Source organism: Melanerpes formicivorus, unplaced genomic scaffold, assembly GCF_026170545.1.
Source record: "Melanerpes formicivorus ecotype bairdi unplaced genomic scaffold, bMelFor1.0.p_v2 SCAF_15, whole genome shotgun sequence".
NCBI classification, from domain to species: domain Eukaryota; kingdom Metazoa; phylum Chordata; class Aves; order Piciformes; family Picidae; genus Melanerpes; species Melanerpes formicivorus.
This window is the reverse complement of record NW_027142367.1, coordinates 2,185,617-2,202,413: the sequence shown is the minus strand read 5'-3', so window position 1 is coordinate 2,202,413 and position 16,797 is coordinate 2,185,617. Positions and strand designations below refer to the sequence as shown.

The following is a 16,797-nucleotide window of genomic DNA, read 5'->3' as shown; positions in this document are numbered from 1 at the left end:
TATTTTTCCCTAGGTTACCAGTCTGGTCATACTGCATTTTCCCTGCACTTTAAGGTTAGGAGGAAGAAGAGTTGGCTGTAGCCATCTGTGCGAAGCCCTACCTAGTGGTGCTGCTTCCAGATCAGATTCACCTAACTTTTAAACCACTAGCAATATTGTTGCCTAATTCATGGAATGCAAAATGAGCCACTTCCTGTGCCAGAAAGTAGCCTCACCCTCTCAAATAAGCCGTCTCATGCATTGAACTTTCACAGGTGCATGTATAAGGACCAACATGTCTTCTTGTGTCCATGAAGAGAACTGGGATGTGTGGTCATGGCTATGACTGTGTCTGCTGCTCCTTCAGTTTTTCTCTCTTGGGTGAGAACACTACAGCTATAGGCAGACATGATATTCCCAGTGCTCCTTTCCAAAAACTTGCTGCTTTTTGAGATGTGCTTGTGTGAGTACATACTCTGCCTCTCTCAAAGCCAGGTGGATTAACTTTTAAGGTGATCCATAGCAGATCTTCTGATAATCTGGTACTTGAAGCAAAGAGAATGATGGTGAAGCTCTCCCACCAGCACATCTGGATTCAGCAAAGGGTGGGTGTGCTGAGCTGTAGTTACCCTGCAGTGGTAATTCCTGGTATCAGAGTGTTTGGTTTCTAGGACAAACATGTGCATAAAGACAAACTTATGCAGTATAAAATACTTTGTCTTCCAAATATAAAAATTCGTTGATCCATTTTGGAAAACAGTTGTATTTAGAGTTATCTAAGACCTCCTAGAGTGGATTGACTTTTATACTTAGTTTTGAAAGATAAATCATGTACTTCATTTTTTCATAGTAGCCTTGGATTTCAGTAAAAGCAAACTTCCATGCTTTGGAAAAGTACAGCAGCCTACAAGTGTGGGAGGAAGGGGAAGGAAGAGGAGATTTTAAGTATGCTTCAGAATTTGTAAAGGTAAACATAGACCTCAATCATGCTTAAGCTATATTCTCACTGATTCTGTAGTCTAGGTGTTAGTGTGATACCTGTTTTGCTACTGAATCATTTCCTCACCTCAACTGTTGTCCCTGATCATGTCAAAAGAGAAATTGCTCCCATTTGCCTTAGTCGCACTTACTTCATCATCTTCCTGCAGTTGCAGTATTACTCTGGCTCTGTTTACACACTTCAGATGTACTGTCTGAGCAACATGTTTTGCCCCAAATTACACGCTTCCTCACCCCATCTCTTCCTCCAGCTCCTGTAGGTTGGTGTGAGACAAACCAACCGCATGTTCAGGGGTGCTGTTGCTCCTGAAGCCTTGGGATGGCTTGGTCTCTGGGACCAGTGAAATACACTGGTTGTAGCAGTGTCCACTGTGGCCAAGTCCTCCTGAAGGTAGTGTTGCTGTAAACCTGGAGTAATGCATCTATCATACGCTTTTTAAAAATGTTAATAGTCACTCATGGTTTGTGGTGGAGTACTTGACACCATGGAAGTTGGGGCTAGACTTTTTTTTATTACTATTATTTTAGTTATTTTATTGTACTATCATAAATGGAAAAGTATAAATAAAATATGGAAAGTTCTCTGTCCTGGTCATGGTGCAGTTCCTAAATGCTGTAAATGGGCTGTATTTTAAGTGGGGGCGGTGCCTGCTGGCTGCTCTGTGTTACGGAGTTCACTGTGTGGGCAAGAATGGGAAAGGTTTAGTCTGTGCCAAGACTCCCGAGGGCCTGGAGCGTTACTGTGACTGGCAATAATGCTGGGACACTGTGATGAATGGAGTGATAATTTGTGTCAATTAGAAGATTTTGATTAAAGCAGAAACTCTAAAACAGAAGTATGGATGGGCTAAATATGAATATGGCACTAAAAAGTGAGATAGGGATGTTTTATTATAAAATGTTCTTTGCCTTTGTTATTATTGTTTCTATTTTGTTTGCTTTATTATATTTATGTAGAAACCTGAATAGTAGAGGGAAATACTAGGGAAGCTAACAGCTTCCCCAGTGAAAAGTAGCCTACGTAACAATAGTAAGTTGCTCAAGGATGAGAAAGGAGGAGAGTTTGCTGCAGAAGATGTGAAAGTGAATACACAAGAAACAGTAGTAAGAACTGACAAAGCAACCTCAAGGACTCTGCATGTAACCCACCCTTGGGAAAGGTACTGATTGTAACAACAGGGCTAAAATAGTTACAACCACAAGGAGTCTGCATGCAGCCCACCAGCAGGTGCTGACCAGAGATTGCATCATTGAAAGACTACCAGAAGGACTAACTGATTTAAATAAACCCACCTTTGTATGCATATGCATTAGGAATAGAATATTCAAGTAGGAATTACATTGTGTTTAGTGTGCGTGTTGGTGGAGCGCAGACTCCCCCCGCACCCAGCGCTGCTTGTCTCTTACTGCCTTAAAATTGCTCTTTTCAAATTAAAATAGTACTTAATTGACTTTAATTGGCTTTGTCATTAATAACAGACACCAAGAAAAGGTGTGGGCTTTTTTTTGGAGGGGTGGGTGTGGGTGGGTTGGTTGTATTTGGTTTTTTTATTATTATTTATTATTATTATCTGGGTTTTGGTGGTTGTGGGTTTTTTGTTTTGTTTTTGGTTGGTTGAGTGGTTTGGTGTTTAAAATTATTTCAAGCGCTCGTTACGGTTGTGCTGCATGCTGAAGGCTTCTGTATATGGGTGTAGAGGATGTAGTCGGGGGGGAAGGAGGTTAATGATTTAATTTTTTACTGGTTTCAGGGACACTTTTCAGGGTATTCAGAGGTGTGCCCGTCAGCTGCACAACCGTCCCTGTCCCGTTCCCGGTGGTATTCTAAAGGTTTAACTACTGAAAATCCTGACCAAGCCTCTACACCTCTGGCAAGGTTATTTTATTTCCGCTCCGCTTCCTTTTCCTCCGACGGAGCGGAGGGGGAGGGGCGAGGGCGGGCCCCAGCCTACTGGCCCGGCCCCTCCGGGGGCTCGTCCCGGCGCCTTTGTTCCCGCCCCACGGTCAGGGCAGGGCCGCTCCGAAGCGCCGACGTCCCGGCGTGCCTGGCGTAGCGAGGCGGAGCCGTAGCTGCCCCTGCGCGTCGGGAAAAGATGGCGGCGGCCGGGGTGGGCGCGGGGCGGAAACAGGTGCGACAGGAGGAGCTGCGGCGCCTCATGCGGGAGAAGCAGCGGCAGAACGCGGGGAAGAAACGGATCGACTCGCCCTTCGCCAAATATCCTCAGTACTGAGCTCCTTAGCCTTGTCCTCAGGGGCTGGCGCGGCCCGGCGCTGCGGGTGGGAGAGGGTGGCCGGTGACGGGCGGGGGTCCGCGCCTCAGCGCGCTGCTTTCCTTAACGGCGGCCGCCGCCACGTACAACAGCCTGGGGCACCTGAGCTGTACGCTGTGCAGCGTGCCCGTGAAGAGCGACTTGCTGTGGCAGACGCACGTCCTGGGCAAGCAGCACCGTGAGGTGAGCGGCCGCTGGCTTCCCGTCCTGGCTGGCGAGCGGTGTTGCCGGCGCTCCGACAGGCCTGGCTGCCCGCTGGCTTGGGGTGCGGGTTTCAGCTTGGCGCTGACTGGGATTTTGTTCAGAGGCGGGAGGTGATTCTTCCCCTCTACTCCGCTCTGGTGAGACCCCACCTGGGGTACTGCGTCCAGTTCTGGAGCCCCTATTACAGGAAGGATCTGGAGGTGTTGGAACGTGTCCAGAGAAGGGTCACGATGATGATCAGAGGGCTGGACCTGAGGACAGACTGAGAGAGTTGGGGCTGTTCAGTCTGGAGAAGAGAAGGCTCACAGGAGGCCTTATTGTGGCCTTCCAGTATCTGAAGTGGGCTACAAGAAAGCTGGAGAGGGACTTTTGAGGATGTCAGGACTAGGGGGAATGGAACAGAACTAGAAATGGGTAGATTCAGATTGGATGTTAGGAAGAAGTTCTTCCCCATGAGGGTGGTGAGACACTGGCACAGGTTGCCCACGGAGGTGGTAGAAGCCTCATGCATGGAGGTTTCTGCAGCCAGGCTGGATGTGGTTGTGAGAAGCCTGCTCTAGTGTGAGGTGTCCCTGCCGATGGCAGTGGGGTTGGAAGTAGATGATCCTTGAGATCTCTTGCAACCCTAACAATTCTATGATTCTAACTGGGGCCCACCTGAGGGGGGGGCCAGGATTGGAGAGGGTACACATCGTTAACTGAGCCTTGGGGTTTGCTGCTCTTTGAGGTGTGTGTTCGTAGGTAACACTGGTGCATCTACCGGGAGAGCGCAGTGTGAAAACAAGCCTGATTATTTTGTGTTTTCTTAAAACCTGTGCAGTGACTGAGAGGCTAGCACTTGTGAAAATGGTCCTTTGTCTTTCAAGGGGCATACACTTAACGTGAGGCTGTGCCCAAGTTAGCGACATCTTTTGAAATACTTTCACTTGTCTTCAGCTCGTACTTGGAAATCACTCTTGGGATTGCTTTGTTACCTGTGTGCTGTGAAGGGACAGCTACACGAGGTTAAGAAAATATGCTTGCTTTTAAAAATGTAATTTAGCAATAAACACAAAGAATTTGTAAGTCAGGTTCAGGGAGCTTGTAAATTTGAGGCAGCCTTAAATCTAAATTTTGTTAGCCTTTAAAATTCTGTAGCTGCTTCTTGGCAGAAACTGAGAGATTGCCTTTAATTTTGCAAGTACTGAGGAAAAGACCAAAAGAACGGAGGTGTTCTCAGTTCATTGCCACACTGAGTAGATAATCATGGCAAGGAACAGTGATGTTCTTAATACTACTGCTGTGCTTTAATGTTAAAAACACTTAATATTCCAGGACCTTAGGACGAGACCAGCCTTCCTGCTCTTATTGATGTAGATGTTATTGATCTTTGTCTTTCATTTCTCACTCATACTGAATCTCTTGTACAAGTGTCAGTTCCTCTGCCCTCCTTTCACATCATTCAACCGAAACATTGGCCATGGTTTTGGTATCTGTGATGTCTGTTTCAGCGATACTATTCTAGAAAGGTACTAGCTCACTTTAATGAACTGTTCTGTTTAGTGCTGTATTGTAAACTGGAAGTTCCTGCTAGGATAGCCTCCTGAATTATGTGTTTCTTCATAGAGAGTTGCAGAATTAAAAGGCACGAAGCAGACGGCAACTGGTTCATCTGCTGGCACATCATCTCATCCTGTCAAGAGAAAAACTGTTGAGACAGAAAATACAGAGCTAAAGAGAGTCAAAGGTGAGGAGAGAAAAATACTTTTATCAAGCATGTGCCAGAATCTGGCCATGTCACATCTTGAATGCTTTTGATTATTGTTTTTTCCTGTGGAAGTGAGTGTGAATATACCAGAATGCTGAGCAGAGGTCAGCCTGTTGTTGCTGAAAAAGGGAAGAAGTCTGTCTTGCTCTGTGAGTTCACCGAGCAGGAGAAAACTTTACTGGGGTAGTTTACCTAGTTTTCTTTTGGGTTTTTTGGTTAAATTAGGTTATGGAGCTGTGGGCTTGGTCTAAACAGTACTAGAAACAATGGAAGTTGAACAGTAGAAGCACTTTCCCAGAAGTGGTGTTACTAATCTTCAAGCCACTGGTTTGCCTCAAATCACACATGAAAATTCATAGTAAAGATAGGGTTTTTCCCCTCTTGATGTGTAAATTTTTCCCCTAACTGTGTAAATATGTGAGAGTGTGCCTTTATGAAGTTGCTGCTATACTAGCAATCTGTTTGAGGGATATTTCTTTTAAAGCCATCAATTATAAGAGGTGCCTCTTGGCTATTCTACAGGTACAGACAAAAAGCTACATACATCTACGTCTGGGTAAGTAGATCATACTACACATGAGATTTTTGTAACTAGCAGCTGCTGTGTTCTCACCCAGTTCTGCCTCATCTCTTCTTGCTATCCAAAGAGAATCACTAGATCCCTGCTTCTGCTTATTTTTTAATATGGGTATGTATTCCTGAATATGGCAGCAACTCCCTCCATGCAGATGAGAAAATCATGGTGTTAACACTGGAGTCTCTGACAAAACAGGAGTTCTTTCACTGCTACTATCAGACTTACAAGATACAGGTTGCTCAGGGAGGTGGTAGAAGCCCCATCCCTGGAGGTTTTTAAGGCCAGGCTGGGTGTGGCTCTGAGCAACCTGATCTGGTGTGAAGTGTCCCTGCCCATGGCAGGGGAGTTGGAACTAGAGGTCCCTTCCAACCCTAACAATTCTATGAATATGTGGTGGTATTACATAGTCCATTTTAGAATTAAAATGACTAGGGTGTGTCATGTGTTCCAATCTTTAATGCTAGCATACTGCAGAAGAGATGGTAGTCTGAAATTAAGGCAAATTTTGTATGTATCTTTAACTATTTAAATGGCATTTATTCACAAAACCTTCTAAAATGTCACGAACAGATCTTTATTAAGATATTTTTGTCACTTAAAATACATGTAAATGCACATCATGCAGTGGAACTCTCACAGGAGTGTATTTGACTTCAAGGGATTGGATTAAGCATCTTACTACCCCTAAAGTTTTCTCATGGTATTCAGACACCTTTGTGGGGTTGGTGTATGTCATAGAATCATAGAATCAATAAGGTTGGAAAAGACTTCAAAGATCATTGAGTCCAACCTGTCACCCAAGACCTCAGGCCTCCTCTTCTTCACATGAGGAGTTATTACTGTCTTTCATAGATACTGTATGCTGTTATCTTGACAGTAGAGGACACCTTTAGAAATGTTGCACATGTGTGCAAAATTAAGAGTTGAGAGGTATGTTCATTATGAAATGGATCAGTATGATTATGTTAAAATATAACTTGGGAAAACTGTTTGGCTTGGAGGCTTGCAATGATTGTAAGCAATCTGTTTTCTCATTGCTGAGCCTGTGTGGCTTTTCTAAGCTGCAGTAGGTACCTCAAATAAGTAGTAGTGTTACACCTGAGGCTTATCAAGGTCTACATGACACTCATATGAATGCTGAACTATGAATTTTGTATTGACTGTGTTCACAGCAGGTGTACTGATACAAATAGATTTGTCTGTGGAAACAAATTACCTAAGCTGCCAACCCTCTACATGCATTATGTTATGGCACTTTATTAATGTTTCTGATATTGACTGTTAAAATACAGACGGTGTTTTCGGAATTAACCTGAGCATTTCTGGGGAGCTTCAGCTGAAAGCAAGAAGTATGTGCTGCCTTCAGACTGTGGTGACACTGGGATCTGGGCAGCCTGGGTATTGCACAGTATCTAAATGGTGTGGCCAGCAGGACCAGGGAAGTCATTCTGCCTTTGTACTCAGCACTGGTTAGGCTTGGGTACTGTGTGCTGTTCTGGTTCCCTCAATTTAAGAAAGATGTTGAGATTCTGGAACATGTCCAGAGAAGGGCAACAAAGCCGAGGAGCACAGCCCTATGAGGAGAGGCTGAGGAAGCTGGGGTTGTTTAGCCTGGAGAAGAGGAGGCTCAAGGGTGACCTCATTACCCTCTACAACTACCTGAAAGGTGGTTGTAGCCAGGAAAGGGTTGGTCTATTCTCCCAGGAACCCAGTGACAGAATAAGAGGACACAGTCTCAAGCTGCACCAGGGGAGGTTTAGCCTGGATGTTAGGAAGAAATTTTTCACAGAAAGAGTAATTAGCCATTGGAATGAGCTGCCCAGGTAGGTGGTGGAGTCCCCATCACTGGAAGTGTTTAAAAAGAGACTGGATGAGGCACTTAGTGCCATGGTTTAGTTGCTTAGATGGTGTTGGGTGATAGGTTGGACGTGATGATCTCAAAGGTCTTTTCCCACCTGGTTGATTCTGTGTTCTATATTGGTCACAGATTGAATAGGTTGTGGCTGCTAGACTGTAGCTTAGCTTGGTGAAATGTTTGGTGTTCTTTACTAGGCTGCCTGCAGATTTTTTTGAAGGAACGGAGCAAGGTGGTTCAAATGAACAGCTTTCAAAGCGCCCAGGCCCCAGCTTATTGTCAGGAAATTATGATGATGATGATGAGGAGGATGATGAAGAAGAGGAGGAACAAGATCAATCAAACAAATCTTCTGTTACACGTAAAACTGAAATGCCCTCTGCAGCTCAAGAATCAATAGCTAATTCTCTACCTGCAGGTAATACTGACTGAGACAGTAAGTGAAATAGTAAGGAGAAGCTGTGTATTAACTGATGATTGAAGGTTTTGAATGATTTTTCTAATTATTCACTGTTATTTGATTATTATATGTAATGTTGGTGGTAGAGAAAGAAGATTCTTTGCTAGTTTGTTACTGAGTGGTGTTTTCTCAGCATGCTTCTTGATGGTAGATTCTAAGTGAAATAATGTCTAGCTGTTCATCCCTTGAGTCAGTAAGGAATTAATTGAAATGCCTGTCTAGTCAGAATTTTATACAGAAGCTTGCACTGGTCCTTTTGTTCAGATGCTTTTGTCCTTTTGTAGACTTCTTTGACAGCAAAACTACAGCTGCTCCTATAGTTTCCCATTCTGGATCCATACAAAAAGCAGAGATACAGGAGAAGGTAGTAGAAAGGTAAGCAGTCAAATCAAATATTGGTAGATTTGGGAACTGTAAAAAAGTGTTATTCCTCAAGGCAATGCAGACTGCTATCACTTAGAAATCTGTCATTTCATTAACTTGTATTCAGAATAGTTTGTATGCATGTCAAGCCCCAGCACAGTTTCAAACAGGTATTTTGTACCCTAGGGGCAAGATAAGAAATGGAGCAATACCACCTGGCGTCTCTGAGACATTTCTGCATGTTAACTGTAACCCCGGATTCTTTGGCAGCTTAACATCAGCCACTGATTTTAACTGCTTAAAGAAAACCATTTGCTTGTTCTGTAGCAATGGCTCAGCTCACATGGGCACTTTATATTAGACTTAGTACAGTAGCCAGTAGCAGGCTGGAAAAAAATAGTTTAAGAAGAAGCCTCAGCTATGGCTCTTGTTTTAACAGTGAGATTTAAACCTGTGTGTGCAGTTCCTTGTAAGTCAGGTAAAACCAAACTGAAGAAACAACTTTTAAAGACTGTAGGCAAAACTTGGGGTGTTAAAATCTTGCTCCATTTCTAGGCTCTTTTATAAAAGATTATGGCTTTTATTCTTTACTATTTTTAACTCTTATGATAAAGCAGACTGTAAAGTGTTAATAGTAATCAAAAATTTCAGGAAAGAAAACACTGCTGAAGCTTTGCCAGAAGGTTTCTTTGATGATCCTGAAGTGGATGCAAAAGTAAGTGACCTGCTCTTTTTATGTGCTAGTTTTATTTCTGCCAATTGTAATGATTTTCTGAGTAGTAAGGACATTTTCCCAGGTAATTGGTCATAGCAGAATATAAGAAAATGACTGAACTATATAGAATAGAGTATAGAGTAGTTCTATGGCAGTTGGAAGGGACATGCAGTGATCGTCTAGTCCAACTGCCAGACCAAAAATTAAAGCATTAAGAGCATTGTCCAAATGCCTTTTAAACACTTCACAGGCTTGGGGGAACGACCACCTCTGTAGGAAGCCTGTTCCAGCCTTTGACCAACCTCTTGGTAAAGAAATGTCTGATAATGTCCAGTCGAAGCCTCTCCTGGTGCAACTGAACCATTCATTCTGCATTAGTTAGAAAACATGAAAAAGGGACAGAGATAGGAAGAACTTGTTAACTCATCTCTCTGAAGGTATTTTTAATTGTGGTTTCTTTGTGGCTTTGAAAGAAGACCAAAGAAATTTGATGTGTTGCTTAAAATGCAGTACTTGGATTTGGACAGTCCACCTGTTACTTTATTCTTCAAGTCAGCACAGGAAAAGCATTCCACCTAATTTGTATAGCCAGTTCTGCTTTGGAAATGAGGTTATAAAATTAGTTCTCTATCATTCTTTGGGGAGATCTTCTCAAAAGTGCTAGGAGTTGTTGTGTGACTAATACTTACATCCTGTAGAATGAAAACAGATTATGACATACACTGTAATCTCTGATACTGGCGTACTGCAACAGTGAACTTGGTCTTCAGCTCTTTTGTCTTTTACAGCTCAAGGAGTGTGTGGTAGTATTATTTTTTCTTTTAGGCTTGGAAAAGAAATGTGAGCATTCAGTGTGTTCCCCCCCCCCCCCCCCCCCCCAAAAATTGACATTTTGATCAAAACCATTAATATTCCCTTCACTTGCACAGTACCAAATGATGGCCACAACAAACAATATTTGAAATACAAACCTTTTTTTATGATTTGGTTTCTAAAATTGCCAGAGATTTGACACTTTTCCTGCCAGCTTCATTGAAAAAGTAGTGTTTCAGGCTTAAAGTTTTTTCTCTGTGTCCCTATTGCTCACACTGTGGAAGGGTGCTGGTGTAAATTGAGTTGTGAGATTGGGCTATAACCTCAGATTGGGAGACCTTGCAAATAATGTGTGGGGTTTTGTGTTCAGTTAGTCCCATTGTACCAGTTTTAAGCTTGGGTGTCTTTTTATTTGCTCTGGCAAGGTTCTCTAGGCACCACATGTGGGTACTTTTCAGTGATGACATGTTGAATATTCAATTACATACCTGAAAAAGCCACACCCTCTTTTTTGTTGGTTTTTTTTTTCATATGACTAGTTGGAGTGTTACATTTTCCAAATGCTTTTTTCACCATGGGCTGGGAAGCTTGTACAAAGCAAAGGAGAATCTTCTTGTATCTGTGAGCATACTGGCTCAGAGAATCACCAAGGTCGGAAGATACCTCAAAGATCATCAAGTCCAACCTATCACCCAAGATCTCATGACTGGACCATGGCACCAAGTGCCACATCCAATCCCCTCTTGAACACCTCCGGGGACGGTGACTCCACCACCTCCCTGGGCAGCACATTCCAATGGCGAATGACTCTCTCTGTGAAGAATTTTCTCCTCACCTCCAGCCTAAACTTCCCATGGTGCAGCTTGAGACTGTATCCTCTTGTTCTGGTGCTGGTTGCCTGAGAGAAGAGACCAGCTCCCTCTTGGCTACAACCCCCCTTCAGGTAGTTGTAGTTGGGCCTCTTCTCCAGGCTAAACAATCCCAGCTCCCTCAGCCTCTCCTTGTAGGGCTTGTGCTCAAGGCCTCTCACCTTAGTGACCTTTGTTTTGGTTATTGTTTCAGCTAATGAAATTTACAAATGGATACATGTTTCAGTAAGCTCTCCCTTCACTTGCTTGCAAGTGTTTTTAATCCGCCCTTTCTAAATGTAGCTAACATGCAGGGGAAGGAAAATGCTTGTGACATCACTTACACTGAGGTGGCTGCATTGACTCTGTGTTGGAATCACACACAGAATAATTATTTTCAGAATCAATAGCATGTGGAAGAGAGATTGTGGGTTTGAAATAAATGCTCGTTCTTTACATCAGGAATTTAAAAAGCCTATAAATTCTTGATTGGATAAATATTTCAAGGAAAATGGTAATATTTTTAGTGTTTAAATTTATTTTAAGAAATACACATAATTATGAGTTACAAAAGACAACCACAATGTGTAATAATACTTTACATACACATGATAGAAATAATCACAGAACAGAAGAATGAAATGATAACTATTACTTCCCGGTATGTAGTTTGTTTGGAAGCTTCTGATTTAGTCTGTAAACTAAATCCACACTAGATTTTTGTACAGTTCAGGAACAAAACGTGCCAAAATGTTGCCTTTACCATGATGATGACTGATAGGTTACCAAAAGAAAGGAATGAATAATGTCAGAATAAAACTAATGCAAAAAGATGGTGTCATGTTCAAATGGCATAGTTTTCCTAGCTGTGTAATTTTGACCTAGTCCAGAGCCAGGCATTACCTGCCATCTAACACAGGTAATGGGTCACATCTTCCAGTCTTGAACTGGGGAGGTTTTGGTTGCACAGGTAGATGATCTTGTTTGTATTAAAACCACAGTCTGGTTGTCATTACCTTATAGATCTCAAACATATTCGTACAACTACTGCTTTTTCAGTCGTCTTCTCTCAGTAATTCATGCCCTCTATGAGAGAAGAAAAAGCTTTGCATGTTGGTAAAATTGCATGGAGCTGTACTTTCTTCTGTTAGCCAACAAAATTAGACTAGGCTTGAAATCTAGTCAGACTATCTAACACCAGTCAGACTGCTGGCTAAGCAATTTGATGTTTTATATGCTGCCAGAGGCAAATAATTCGCTGCTTTTGGCTTGTGGGATAGCTACTATATACAATTGAACCAGCAGCTTACAGAGGAATTCAAAAACTACCACCAGACATAGTGAAATTACAAACTATCAAATTAACAGGCTTGGTCACTTCTGTTACTCCAAAAGTTCTACACCATCCATTCTTAACCAGTTATTCTTAAATCCTACAGTCAAGGATGTTGTCTTAATCCAGCAGTAGAGTCAGATGTTTTTTTTTAATCAAAACCATTCTGCAGCTGCAGTTCCTTATTCATATACATTACTTAGACTGAAGTATGTTAACAACACCGAGAACACAGCCTCATTTGCCGTATTCCTCCAGGTGTTTCACAGTGCCACAAAGAGTTACTAGACATATATTGTCAATAAGCTTGTTTGTCATGGTCCTTAGGTACGAAAAGTCGATGCTCCAAAGGATCAGATGGACAAAGAATGGGATGAATTTCAAAAGGCAATGCGACAGGTCAACACAGTAAGTAATGGAATCTATTTTTATTGATTCTAAATACTATACACAATAAGTAAAACAGCAGTTTCATGCAGCTCTGCAGAATGACATCTGCATTCATCAGCTGTTTGTTGCAATGCAGTGTGTGGTTAAATGCACTTTATAAATGAGCAAAGGGTTCCTTTTATTTTCCACTCAGGGGAAATTAAGGTGCACAAAAACCCTTCTGAACAGGATCTAGTCATCAATATATATCTAGTTCCATTTGTTAAATTGTATTTTAATAAGATAGCATATACCTCAGATCAGCATCCTGTGTGCATACAGGACCTAATTGTGGGCTCTTTAGATGAGATATATTCGTATTTTAACCTTGAAATACACAAAGCAAAATACCACCCATTTATTTATCTGTTTCAAAAACAACCTATAAAAGTGTAGGTTCCATGGGTGGTTTTTTTTTTTTGGTTAATTTAAATGTAATGGAAAGGAACCCCCAAATTTGGGCAAGTGACAAAAGATTTTGTGTGAGACATGTAAGTGGGCCACAGTCTTTTTGTACTTCCTTACTTTTTAGAATTGCTTGGAAAGTCTTCCTGGAACAGGTTTTCATCTGCCCTTTTGTACAAAATTGAATCACTAAGGATACCTGATGTTCTCAATCCTTTTCCTAGAGTATTAAGCTATTTTTAACATTTGAATTGTAAGTAATTTCTCACATGTCAACTGCTGAGAGAAGTGGTGCCAAAAGAAAAACCTGATTGTTGCTCATTCTAAAGCAGTCAGCACTATAAACAGAGCGAATGTTCATACAAAAGCAGTGGTGGATACATTTTGCTAGCATTAGCCATTCAGATAATTCTTCAGCTTAGAAGGAATCTTCTCAGTTATGCGTGGACCATTGATTGCATAGCATCTCCCAGACATTCAGATTTGAGAAAGTATATGCTGAAAAAAATAACAGGTTAGAAACACTTCGGGATCTAGTGGAATATTTAATACTTTCAATAACCTCGTGTAATAGAAGTCCCAAGCACTGGTTTTCAACCTTAGACTTTGGATGCTCATAGTTTATGCTCAGTTTCAAATAGTGGGAAAAAAAAAGTAATTCAGAAGCTTAACCCCATAGCAGCCAAACCAGTTTTAGTTTTAAGCAGAAACATTTCCATTTCAAGAATTTCCGTTAAATCAGATAATCTTTTCCTCTATTTGCCTCCAGAGTCTTTTGTGAAGGTTGGGAGTATGGGCATAAGACATTGACACTGACTTGAGGTAGAGGGGAGGAAGGGAGGACACAGACATCAAAAACTAACAACAATGGAATTTGGGATGAAGGTGAATTTTCTTAGCACTTTTCTGATTTAGATTTCAGAGGCAATAGTCGCAGAAGAGGATGAGGAGGGACGACTGGATCGTCAGATTGAAGAAATTGATGAGCAGATGTAAGTAGATCAGTTTTTCCTCAAGCTTTCTTTCCTCCAGCAGTAGTGGATCTCTATTTCTCTAGAGTGCTAAGAACATTTTCAGTGTTAATCTTCTGTGATACTAACTCTTAATTAATCACCTAAGTATTAGAAGGAGAAAGACAAGACTCCATCAAACTGCAAAGGGATACCTAATAAAAGCATGAATTTAGGTGCAGGGTTATCTAATTATTTGCAAAGAGAATGCACTGAAATCACTGACAGTACAGCAAGCAGGCATGAGCAAAATAAGACAAATAGAAGGCAAACTTTGAACAAACTCTTCCCCTTCCCCCTGTCAAATCTCTTAATTTGTCACTCTGTGTGAATTCTGATTTAGATTTTCTGTGGGCAAAAAAACACACCAGGGTTTGATCCTCTGCCCTGCAATTAAAATTTCAGTAATGAGACTTGTATTTGTGCTTTCCAATTGCTGTACTGAAAACCTCCTGTTCTGTGACTAACTCCTCATTTCTAATGAAAGCTTACTTAAAGGCTTTGTGGAATGATGCATTTCATATAATGAAGTGGTTTGGGTTGGGTTGTTTTCTTGAAATGGTAGGTGCAGCAGTTGGATGGGCATTAGTTTAAACTCTTAGTAACCTGAAATACAGCTTGGTGGAACAGATTGTTATCATTATCATGTGGCTTTACATGTTGATTAGCAGTGATTATGACAGTGGTAGTGATTGAAAAGAGAGAGAGGAATTCCGATTCTAATGAACTTCACAACCAAAAGTGGACAGTGAGAATTAAAGCGACACTTCAGCCACCTGGACAGACATAAATGCTACAGATAATCAGCATATAAAAACAATAGTTTGGGGCTTAAATTGAGCTTTGGTACTACAGAAGTACCTTTGGAGGAAGTTTGCATTGTTTTGGAGAGGGCTTGAGCTAAACCTGTGTGGTTTTGAGCATTCAGTTTTCCCATTTCCTTAGGATCCTATAGCATGTAGAACCAAATTCAGGAATTTCTGGAGAATTTCAGGTTTGTGGCTAAAATTGGTTCTCCACAAAATAAAAGTTCCAAATAGATGTTGGGGGTTTTTGTGTTTTAAGTCTGTTTTTGTAGCTTTGGTATTCTGAGTGTATTTAAATGCAGGCCATTGTGAATTGAATTCAAAATCATATTCATTCCAGTGACACTAATGTTTTCCTCAGCCTTCAAATCTTCACCTGTGACTGCCTGTAAGTCATTGTATTGCCAATACATAAGGGTTAGAGGATCCAGATAATAATCTTTCCCTGTTGATTCTTCCTTACAAATAAGAATGAAAGAAGCAAAGATGTACTTAAGTCAGCCTGATACAGTATCATGCTGACTTCAGAATGAAAGAAGCAAAGGTGTACTTAAGATGTACTTAAGTCAGCCTGATACCATTTGGCCTTTTCAACAAACTGCCCTGTTAAAAGGGCTGGAATAATTGTTATCAAACATATTTCAAGTAAATGGAAAACTGAAACTTATGAATTGTGCTTACTTCATAAATGTTTTGTTATAGCACACAGTAAGCAGATAAAGAACCCAAACACTTGTGCTGCTCTGTTTAGTCTCAGAGATGCCATCACTAAGTTATCAAAATCAATAGCCAGTTGACACCTCGCCTTTCTACCACACATGAAAACCACAAGAGAGTGGTGTCAGTTCTTGTGTGGGAAGTGGATGTTGGTTCTGTGCTTTTTAAAAAACGACCTGATGGTACTGCCGCTGTTGAAGTTGTTTGGATTAGATCTCACTCAGGGCTAGTGAACTGACCACACCTCCCCTCTCCTCTGGTCTGTTTCTGCTTGATCGACACAGAGAAGGTGCAGTAGCATATTGAAAGCTTAGGTTTAAATTTATAAGCAGCTCTGGAGCTTTCATCCCAAGTTGGAGAAGCGAAGTCCAGCACTGTAGAAATTGCAGTTAACTGTGGACAGGCCAGAAGTGTTAACAAGTGGTTTCCTTTTCAACAGGGAATGTTACCGCCGTGTTGAGCTTTTGCGTAACCGCCAGGATCTGATGAAGGAGAAGCTAAAGGAAGCCATGAGATTAAGAGCTACACAAGAGAAAGAGGATGAGGCTATTGGGAGCGAAGATGAAGAAGAATTGCAGGATTTGCTGTCTCAAGATTGGCGGGTGAAAGGGGCTCTCTTGTAGCATTTCTGCAGCATGGCTGATGGTCTCTTTATCTGTGATGCTACTTCCATTGTTCGAAGTGAGAGGCTTTTGTTAAATATTTATTTAAAGAGGATTGTGAGATGGTAAAAAGCCAGTTGCATTGAAAATGATCATCTTTGTAGATCTGCAGTGGTCTATTACTTGCTGTAAAAACTGTATATTGCTAATGATTTACAATATTGGATCCACTTTCGTATTCAAATTACTTGTTTCCTACCAGAGGTATTTTAATAGAAGTAATCAGTAACTGAAAAAATCTCTTAAAGTTTTGGAAGCATGGTAATTTTGAGTCCTTGGACTCTTGTGTATAGAAGTAAAAGTGATAGTCTGTGGGGTTTTCCCAGGCTGGGGGATAGGGAAAAGAAAGTATTATGCAGTTTATGTTATCTTAAAATGTGTAAATGCTCTTCTGTCCCTTGCCCCAGCTTCCAATAAAGTATGTACATTGTTTTTTCGGTATCTGGTACAGTTTCTTTGTGCATGGCAGGGACAGAAGTGTTGAGCTACAGGTTCCCCACAGCATATTTTCTGTGTTACACTGTAGGCAGTGCTGAGTATTCTTCTTTATAGTATCTTGTTTTGCTTAGTGCAGCTGTAGTATGGCATAGCTCACATTTCTTGAA

At 41.5% G+C, this 16,797-nt stretch overlaps 2 protein-coding genes across 3 annotated transcripts in view; one reads left to right on the top strand and one right to left on the bottom strand.

Annotated features, from left to right (window-relative positions):
* The first annotated feature begins 3,031 nt into the window (after nt 1-3,031).
* Nucleotides 3,032-16,633, top strand: ZNF830 (zinc finger protein 830). The gene is made up of 10 exons (XM_068147448.1): nt 3,032-3,193; nt 3,332-3,431; nt 5,058-5,178; nt 5,722-5,755; nt 7,829-8,049; nt 8,376-8,466; nt 9,106-9,169; nt 12,491-12,571; nt 13,913-13,989; nt 15,970-16,633. The coding sequence occupies exons 1-10, from the start codon at nt 3,072-3,074 to the stop codon at nt 16,151-16,153; spliced, it is 1,095 nt and encodes a 364-aa protein (XP_068003549.1). The 5' UTR covers nt 3,032-3,071; the 3' UTR covers nt 16,154-16,633.
* The window catches only part of LOC137445593 (poly(rC)-binding protein 3-like), a 618,838-nt gene continuing 615,030 nt past the window's right edge, over nt 12,990-16,797 (bottom strand). For both annotated transcript variants that reach the window (XM_068147444.1, XM_068147442.1), the window contains one exon: nt 12,990-13,495. Coding sequence is in view for 1 of the 2 variants with exons in the window: in XM_068147442.1 (XP_068003543.1) it covers nt 13,435-13,495 (61 nt within the window). In the remaining variant the exon portion in view is untranslated. The remainder of the gene's footprint in view (nt 13,496-16,797) is intronic.